The sequence below is a fragment of the Psammomys obesus genome, unplaced genomic scaffold, assembly GCF_907164565.1.
Source record: "Psammomys obesus unplaced genomic scaffold, mPsaObe1.curated_primary_1811, whole genome shotgun sequence".
NCBI lineage: Eukaryota > Metazoa > Chordata > Mammalia > Rodentia > Muridae > Psammomys > Psammomys obesus.
The window spans coordinates 26347582-26355812 of record NW_026585895.1 but is presented as its reverse complement, the minus strand read 5'-3'; the positions used below and the strand labels follow the sequence as shown (position 1 = coordinate 26355812).

The following is an 8231-nucleotide window of genomic DNA, read 5'->3' as shown; positions in this document are numbered from 1 at the left end:
TGTGTGTGTGTGTGTGTGTGTGTGTGTGTGTGTGTGTGTGTGTGTGTTACATTTGTCTTAACTGCAACAAGCAAGCATGGGCAAACATTTCCCATCATACATTAGCAATCTTTCTTCTGAACAATAAACTGATTTTGAACTGATAATAAAAAGTTTATACCACTGTACTGTGTGTTGTCCGTTTTCTAAATCCAGGATGCCCCGGAGCCAAAATGCCCTTTCAGGTTCTGCCTGCAGGTTAGGAAATAGCGACAGTTTTTGTTTGTTTGTTTGTTTGTTTGTTTGTTTACTTTAGGGGTGAGGGCTAGGGGTCTACAGAAGGGAGATGGCATGAACTGGACACTTCAGCCAGCTCTCTGCCCACGTGACCAGCTCCCTCTGGATGTTTCCTTTCCAGTTCTTTGAAGTGCATGGGAGAAGGTCTTAGAAAGGTAAGGTGTCCAGGAAAAGTTTGTCAATTATTGCTGGTGGTGGCACCAAGTCTTCCAATTTCAGGTAGAAAATGCGCTGAAGCCCCTGTGTGCAAAGGGTGCGGAGTTCTGGGAGCTTCCCCAGCAGTTTGGACAGGTAGTTGGGTCGGTTCAAGCCCCCATTATTGAAAGTCACATGGTCTTTCAGACAATTTACAATTTTGTTTTGCAGTTCTTCCACTCTCTTGGGTTCCTTGAGCCCGTGCCTCTCTGCAGAAAATGCAACCAGAAACAAAAGAAGAATGTGTAAGGAGTTAGTCAGCTGGCGGAGTCAGGGAGGATCTGTGATTAGGGGAAGCCATGACCGGTCCCACCAGAGGAAATTCTGAAGGGGAAGCGCCCTGCACCAGCAGTACTGACCTGTGACCATAGCCAGGGCAGCAATGCAGGAGAAGGCAGAAATGTCGATGTTCATATTCTGCAAGTTGGAGGAGAATTCAACAATGGAATCAATCCATTCCCCAAAGCCACGCACGCATTGCAACCTGTGCAAGACCACCCCATTGCAAAAGATGAGTTTACCCTCCACTGGGTTGGACCTGCAATTAATACCAAAGAGAGAGGGGAGAAAAAGAGAGAGAGAGAAGCTAAACAACTAATTACTTGAAGAGCAATAAATGAGGGATTTAAGAGGCACCTAATTACTGAAGAGTTAATAAAATGTAGGCCAGTGGACCTTGAAAGGGTTTAATTTCATAACAATCAAGCACTCCCCTGTCCCACCTCCATTCCATCCACCCAAGGCTTCTGGGCTCACTATTTCCCTTCTTCACCTTTGTTTTTTTGTTTTTTTTTTTTTAAATCTTGCCCCCCTCCTAACCCCTTTTTTCCCCTTCCCTTTACTTCTGATTCCTCCCCAGGCCTCCCCCCTTACCTGTATGCTAAACGCAGAACAAACAATTCTAAGAAAGCTGATTCAAAAAGCAGGTCCTGATCAGCTTTGGGCAGGTCAGCAAAGCCAGGGATCTTCTCTGCCCAGCCTCTGATGATCTCCATAGAACCAGTCAGCAGATCGTAGAACTGCTGTATATGTTGGGTGTCATCTCCACTCATCTGATAGTCAGGGTTTGCCTGGAACTGGAATTTCATTTTAAAAAGCACTTAATGAGGTTCTCTAAAATATATAACCCGTGAAATTGCTAACCCCGTTTCTAGTAGGGGAGCCAGGTTTTTATAACAATTAAACCTCTCTCTGACCAGTAAGGAAATTAGATGTTCCGGGGCAATTAATTCAATTAGGGACGGTGCTATGAGGTCGCCGCTTTAAATATGTAAATTACCATTTCCATACAGACTAAATACAGTGCCATCCAGCCCTGGGAAACGTTCTGTCTTATCTCCACAAAACAATTGACACGGTAGTATTCATGCTAATCCCAGAGTGGGTCTGGAGCGGAGGCGCCCTTTGCAAAGCTTCATAATATTGCAGTCGCTACTAGCTTTGCCCATACTCCCTTCAACCAAAGCCTGCACGTTTTTCACAGCTGGAGTAAAAGAGGGATTGCACCCACTTGACCCTGACCCCAAGACCCCAGTTGCCATTCCTTCCACCCCTCTTTTCACTCCCTGGCCCCGGGCAAATCCTATCCTTCATGGTAGCGGCGGTGGTGTGTGTGCGGGGGGTGGGGGGGGGGAGAGGAGGGGGACGGGTTCTAGTAACTTCGCACAAAGTAGATCTGACCGGCCACGGTAGTTCACAAAGATTCCGCCACTCTGACTTGTTCTTTCAGCTGTGCCCCGGAACACTGCCCAGAACTGTTCAAGCATATATTCTGGTTTGCCTCCTTTACCTTGGAGTCTGGGGTATTAGGTATAGGGAGAGGGTCCTGCCCATTTGTTTGGTTTGTTCACATGATACCCCCCCAACACACACACACACACACACACACACACACACACACACACACACTAGCTTCTTACCCTGGAATAGTCCAGGCTGGTCATAGCCGGATTGGAGTCGACGTGGGCTCTGACGAGGGCACTGATGAGACTCACCGGAGGTGAGGGGGGAGAGGGGTCCTGCGGGCTCTTGGGTTTCGAGGGCAAACGACCTCTCCGGCCTTTCAAACTGTCCGTGCGGACCACTGGAAAGGAAGAGCCGGGTTAACGCTGCGGCTGCGTCCCGGGATCCTCCGCGGAGGCAGAGGTGGGAGCTGAACCTGGAGGTCCAGGGCTCCTCTGCTTGTGAAGACTTTACTGACAAGAAGCACTAATAAAGGCGTGTTGTTTTATACCGTCCTCCGTCTGGGCAGCATACTTAAAGACGGGGAGGGCGCGGACGGCTTTCTGTTAGGGAGGCTGCGCCGCTTGGCAGCGGGAGCCTGGAGTCAGGGGGGTAGGGAGTGAGGCCGGACCCGAGGCCGCAGGCAGCTGGTGGCCTTTCGAGGATGCGGAACCAGAGGTCAGAGGCTTGCCCCAACCTACCTTCTTTAACCATCCCAACGGCCAGGCACTTCTGAAATCGACAGTACTGACAACGATTTCGGCGGCGCTTGTCCACTGGGCAGTTTTTATTCGCTAAACACACGTATTTCGCGTTTTTCTGCACCGTGCGCTGCAGAGGGAGAGAAATACAGGCCCCAAATTATTATTTGTAAGTTTGTCCAACAAACTGGATACATTTTTTTTTTTTTTAATGGCTTGGATCTGCCCTCCTTCCCTACAAACACAAACACTGCTCCTTAAAAATTTTTTTTCCTTTTCTTTTCTTTCTATTTCCTTTCCTTTTCCTCCCCAGGGCATTTACCAGAAGAAAATTGATAGCGTTAACATTTGAGCTAACCTTGCTGCTCCTTGCTGTGTTTTATATGCCAGGAGAAGGAGCAGGAGACGCTCAGTAAATACAAATCCGTGGGCATTCATATTATTTACATTCCTTGGAGACCTTCTCTATTTAAAATGATAAGATTATTCAATCAGGATGGCGAAATAAAGAGATCACTTAATTTGACCATAGGGAATTCTGTTCCACTTGGTTAGCTCAGACACGGTTCTCTGTCCTAACCAATTTCAATCTGAACAAGGAAGACAGCGCCTAACACATGCAAATAGCCCTCTTCCAACTCTGGCTCCAGCAATTTCGGGTGGGAGCCCGCCTGGCCGGCAAGTTGCTGTGGGGCCCGGGGTGGGGGGTGACGGGAGGGATGAGATCCTCCCGATCTTCCTCATTTCTTTTCCTAGACCCCCCCCCCCCAAGTAGCCCCTTCCGAGGCCCTTGAAAAGCTGCGGGGAGCTAGAGCTGGGCTGCCGACCGGGAGGGGAGGGCGCGCTCCTGCGCCTCAGGCACAAGGTCACCGACACCCGCCACGTCCGCCAGCCCGGCTCACCTTAAAGAAACCTTTGCAGCCCTCGCAAGTGCGGACACCGTAGTGCTGGCAGGCCGCGTTGTCGCCGCAGACAGCGCACAGACCCTCGTTGGAGGGAGAGCCCCGCGACGGCGGCGAGGGCACCTGCGTGTCGAGCAACTGCGACGCGTGGCCGAGCTGCAGGCCCGGGAAGCCCATGGACGCCGGCTTGCGGATGGGGTTGGGCACGGCGAAGGTCTGGCCGTCCACGACGTGGTGGCTGCCCGCGGGCTCCGGGTTCATGGGGACGTGCAGAGGCCCGTCGAAGCGCATCTGGCAGCTGGACACGGGAGTGCCCGGGGGCGACTGCTTAAAGGAGAAGAGTGAAAGGCGGGAGACGGGCGTCTTCCTCTGCTCGATCATGTGCGTCGTGGCCACGTAGTTCTGATGGAAGTTGTGGAGGGACCCCGGGTCGTCCCACATCGGGCTGTGCTGCACCTGGAAGCCCGGGGTGCTGGGGGTCGGGGGCGAAGAGGGCTTGTAGTAAACCGACCCGGAGTGCGGCATCATCTCCTCGGACTGAGGGGGCAGGTGGCTGTGCTGCTGGTAGTTGTGCATCTGAATATCTTCTACCTTAATGGAGGACTGCTGTCCGGACAGGGGCATTTGGTACAAGCAAGGTGGCTTCACGTCGTAGCCTGAGCTGTAGTTGTCCATAAAGGTACTGAAGCTGGGGAGAGAAGTGGTGGCAGTGATTTCAGTGTTGGTGAGGTCCATGCTAAACTTGACAAACTCTGGAGTTAAGAAATCGGAGCTGTATTCTCCCGAAGAGTGGTAACTGTAGCTCTGAGAAGCGGGGCTGGCTCCTTGAGGCGAGGACCCATACTGCGCCTGAACACAAGGCATGGCTGGAAACGAAACAGGGCGATAACAACACTCAGCCTGGTCAGCTCAACACTTTCTTCCCGGCTCGGGTTCACCTGGAGCTACACCAGCAGCCCGCGGCGTCGGGGGCGGGGGCGGCCGGGGGTGGGGCGGTGGAGGGGGGCGTCAGGGGCGCAAGGGGAAGGGCAAGAGAGGTCGGAGCAGAAAGGAAGAAAGGAACGGACCGACCCCCAAAGGACCCAGAGCCTGAGAGCTGGTGAGGGTCTACAGTCCCGGCTGTTTCCAAACTCTCACCACCACCACTACCACCACCACCCCCTTCCCACGACCAATTTCACTCTCGTGAGCCTCTTCTTTGAAGCTCAGGATCGATAGCATTTCTAGAACCCACGATCTAGAAATGGAAGTTCAACTGCACGAGCAGAAAATTGTTCTCTGTGATCATAATGTTCAGGCTTGGCCTGAGAAGATCCTGTTGCCCTGTTTTTTCTGGGTATGCAGGGGGACTCGGGAAAGGTAATGAAAGAGAAAGTTCACTAACCTTCAGCCGAGTTATTGGAGTTTTCGAGGAAATTAAAGGTGGACAGTGTCGTAATTCAGCGTAGGCTAAAGTTTCCAAGATTTTTTTTTTAAAGCAATTGGGAATCCAGCCCGTCAGATCTCCCTGAAAAACAGACACAGGAAGTTTCAGGATGTCTTCCCACCCAGACTTGGCTGGGCAGATGCAAGACTCAGAGACAAGACAGGCCCTTCAGTGCCTCCTTGGAAGTGAGTGTGAAGACTTTACCAAAGAGCAGCTTAACTGTGTGTGCAAAGCAACAGATAAGGCCACTCATCTACCGGTGAAAATCCCTGCAGGGAAAGCGTCCTGGAGGGAAGTTATCCACCAGTCTACCTGACACTTACAGATAATATGAACTGGCCCCTTTGCTCTAGACAGAAGGGTCATTTTCATTCTACTTTATTTCAAATCTGAGAAGGCTGGCTAGAGAGAAAGCAAAGCATCGAAGCTTTCTCTTAAACATTTTTCTTGAGGTCAAACGGACTCTTCACTTAGAAGGAGAAAGAAAGTTAGTAGCACTCAACGCACAGTGAAAGAAAAAAAAAGCGATAGAGATCACACCCTTAGAAAAACGTTAGCATTAGCGAGGCCTGGACAACCAAGAAGCCAGTTTGGGTGCAAGTGTGTGGCTTCTGCAATTGCTTTTGACCCAGCACGGTGGCTTGGGATATAAGTGAATTGGTGTTCCTCCAGAGAACTGGAGTTCCAACACCTTCAGTGGCTCAGGGATGACGAGAGAGACCTCTGCTTTACCAGGAGCATCTTGGGTCAACATCAGAGGGAAGGAGATATTACGCATATAACATTGGCACCAAAGTTAGAAGCGCTTCTCAGCCCAGCAGCTTAAACCCCTTCTCCACAACGCTTTCCACGGGCTGCCTACTCTCTTAGACAAGGCATTCTTGTGTCCTAGCTAGTTTCAGATGTCCCCACTTGCAAGGCATTTTAGAGCATAGACAATCTTGTTAATAAACATAAAGGAACACCGTACAACCGCTCCTTCTGCTCCCGCTCCCCCTTCTTTCATAATCTCACTTCAAGGAGTGGAGAAGGTTACCCAGAAGAAAAATAGAAAAGGGACTCCTTCCCCCAACCCCCTCCCCCATCCGCCGCCGCCCTTGGAAATACGTCTGAGCTGGATATTAACGCCTAGCAGTGTCTCAGTCGCCCAACTGGATTCTACCTCACGCGCGCGCTCTGACACACCAGCCAAGGACAGCACATATCAAAAAACGAGCAACCTCAGGCAACTCATCACCAGGACCCTCCACCGACAGCACCCTTACTCGGCGACACCCGGGGAGCAGCGGTACGCGGGCGAGCGGAGCGACACTGTTCCCAAGCAACGCAGAAACTTTCTGTCCCGGACTGTTTCCCCACACGCTCACGAGATCCGGAGTCTCCACGAGCCACAATCGAGTCCACACCGAGAGCAAACTTTGCGCACATCTCCGCGGCCAAGTCCGCATCTCCCTAAAACTGTGGGAGTCCCCCCCCCCCACTTCCCCATCCACCAATGAGGAGCCCGGAAGCCTCTGCCCACAGCCAACTCCCCCCCTAACGCTACAAGCCCGAGTTCCAGCCAAGGCTCGGCGGAGCCGCGCGCGCCCCCTCGCCAGCCTCCCCCGGGCCCCTCCGCGCCCCGCGTCTCCAGCGCCCACTTGCAGGGAACCGGCGGCCGGTACCCGGGGACCCTGAGCGCGCGAGACCGCGGGCGGCCCCGCCGCCGCTTCACTCACTTCTCCGATCCCTTCATTCATTCAACTCCGCCGAAGTGCAGTCCCCCCACCTCCGGGGAGCCGGGGCGCCGGGGTCCGCGGGGACACTGCGGGAGCGGGGCGCGGGGAGCCACGCGCCGCCAGCCCGGCGGGAGCAGAAGGCGGGCAGCCGGCGGGGCAGCCGAGAGGGACGCGCAGCCGAGCGGAGCCGCCGGGCGGACTGGCCCTAGCCGCCAATGTGCCTTTGTTTATGTGGCTCGCGCCGCCGCTGCCAACACGCACCTAAAGTCTGCGCGCGTCAGCGAGCGTCAGCGGCCCGCGGTCCAATCGCCGAGCCGCCGCGCTCCCCGGACTCCTGGCCCGCGCTCGCTTTGGTATATTTCCGACCTGACGTCACGACTGGGGTTGATTTTAAGGTGGGAACCGTTCCGCGGCTTTCACCTTGGTAGCCCACTTGGGTGGGTATAATATATATATTTTTTTATTTATTTATTATTTTATTTAAATTTTCCGAAAGAAGTGTGACTTCTTCTGCAACCCAGGAGTCCGCGGAGAGCTCGCGGGGATGCTACGCGTCACCTGTCCCCCCACACCCCCCCACACACCCCGGGCTCTAAGCCCCCGCTCCCGGGGAGGGTGCAACAAAAGCTTGAACGGAAAAGAACGCGGGCGTGGGCCAGGTAGCTGGCACCTGGGCCGCCCCGCCGACCTGTGCCCTGGAGCTTCCCAACATCACCCTCCACACGCTCCTTGGAGGAAGTGCAGACAGTTGTCCTGTGACTCTCCAGAGGCTTGGGCATTAGGTGGGATTTCCTCAGGTCATGCACCCGCTCCCCTCCCCCCCCCCCCTTTTTTTATCATCCGAGTCTTCCTCCCTCCTTCTAGGGATGAGGGGATGGGGCCTATTTTTCTCCCCTCCCCCCTTTCCTGAAATTAAAAAGATAAAATACCGACAGGAGTGAGTGGAGAGAGAGAGGGTGGGCCCTGAGTCAGGCCTTCGGGGACCCCACGCGTAGGAGTGAACTGTTTGCTACTTTGCTTTTGCAGACAATGCAGCAGAGAGTCAGGCAACAGGTGCGCCTGCCGCCGAGAGGTGATCTGACTCGTCCCTCCCCTCCCCCCCCACCCCCGCCAACTCTTAACACCGTTGACATTTCGCTGCGCCCACCGAGCCCTCCCCGTCCCCCCTTCAGGGGTTTCTGAAACGCAAAGGCTGTGGTGCCCGCAACCATGAAGAAAGCGTGAAGGGGGTGGGGGGTAGTGGAGCCCAAGGCCGTGGTGGGCTGCTCGGCATCTGGGCCAAAACGGAGAG

General features: G+C 53.9%; 1 protein-coding gene across 4 annotated transcripts; it reads right to left on the bottom strand.

Annotated features, from left to right (window-relative positions):
• Window positions 1-6: 6 nt before the first annotated feature.
• Window positions 7-7053, bottom strand: Nr4a2 (nuclear receptor subfamily 4 group A member 2). Of its 4 annotated transcripts, none has more exons than XM_055600342.1 (8): window positions 6941-7053; window positions 5181-5303; window positions 3797-4662; window positions 2895-3024; window positions 2391-2554; window positions 1345-1547; window positions 831-1009; window positions 7-680 (listed from the first exon to the last, which is right to left on the bottom strand). In XM_055600342.1, the coding sequence occupies exons 3-8, from the start codon at window positions 4658-4660 to the stop codon at window positions 424-426; spliced, it is 1797 nt and encodes a 598-aa protein (XP_055456317.1). In that variant the 5' UTR covers window positions 4661-4662; window positions 5181-5303; window positions 6941-7053; the 3' UTR covers window positions 7-423. The 4 variants fall into 4 exon arrangements, with proteins under 4 accessions (XP_055456317.1, XP_055456319.1, XP_055456320.1 ...); XM_055600344.1 differs by having other exon boundaries at window positions 831-955; XM_055600345.1 differs by having other exon boundaries at window positions 3797-4484.
• Between the last annotated feature and the right edge of the window lie 1178 nt (window positions 7054-8231).

Bases quoted from the DNA above. Each gene is read 5' to 3' on its own strand.
- Nr4a2 (XM_055600342.1), bottom strand. From the start codon at position 4,660: ATGCCTTGTGTTCAGGCGCAGTATGGGTCCTCGCCTCAAGGAGCCAGC. The intron at 1,548-2,390 runs GTAAGAAGCTAG...ATGAAATTCCAG, and splicing joins CCAGCCTGGACTATTCCAGG to TTCCAGGCAAACCCTGACTA. The intron at 681-830 runs GTCAGTACTGCT...CATTTTCTGCAG, and splicing joins TGCCCTGGCTATGGTCACAG to AGAGGCACGGGCTCAAGGAA.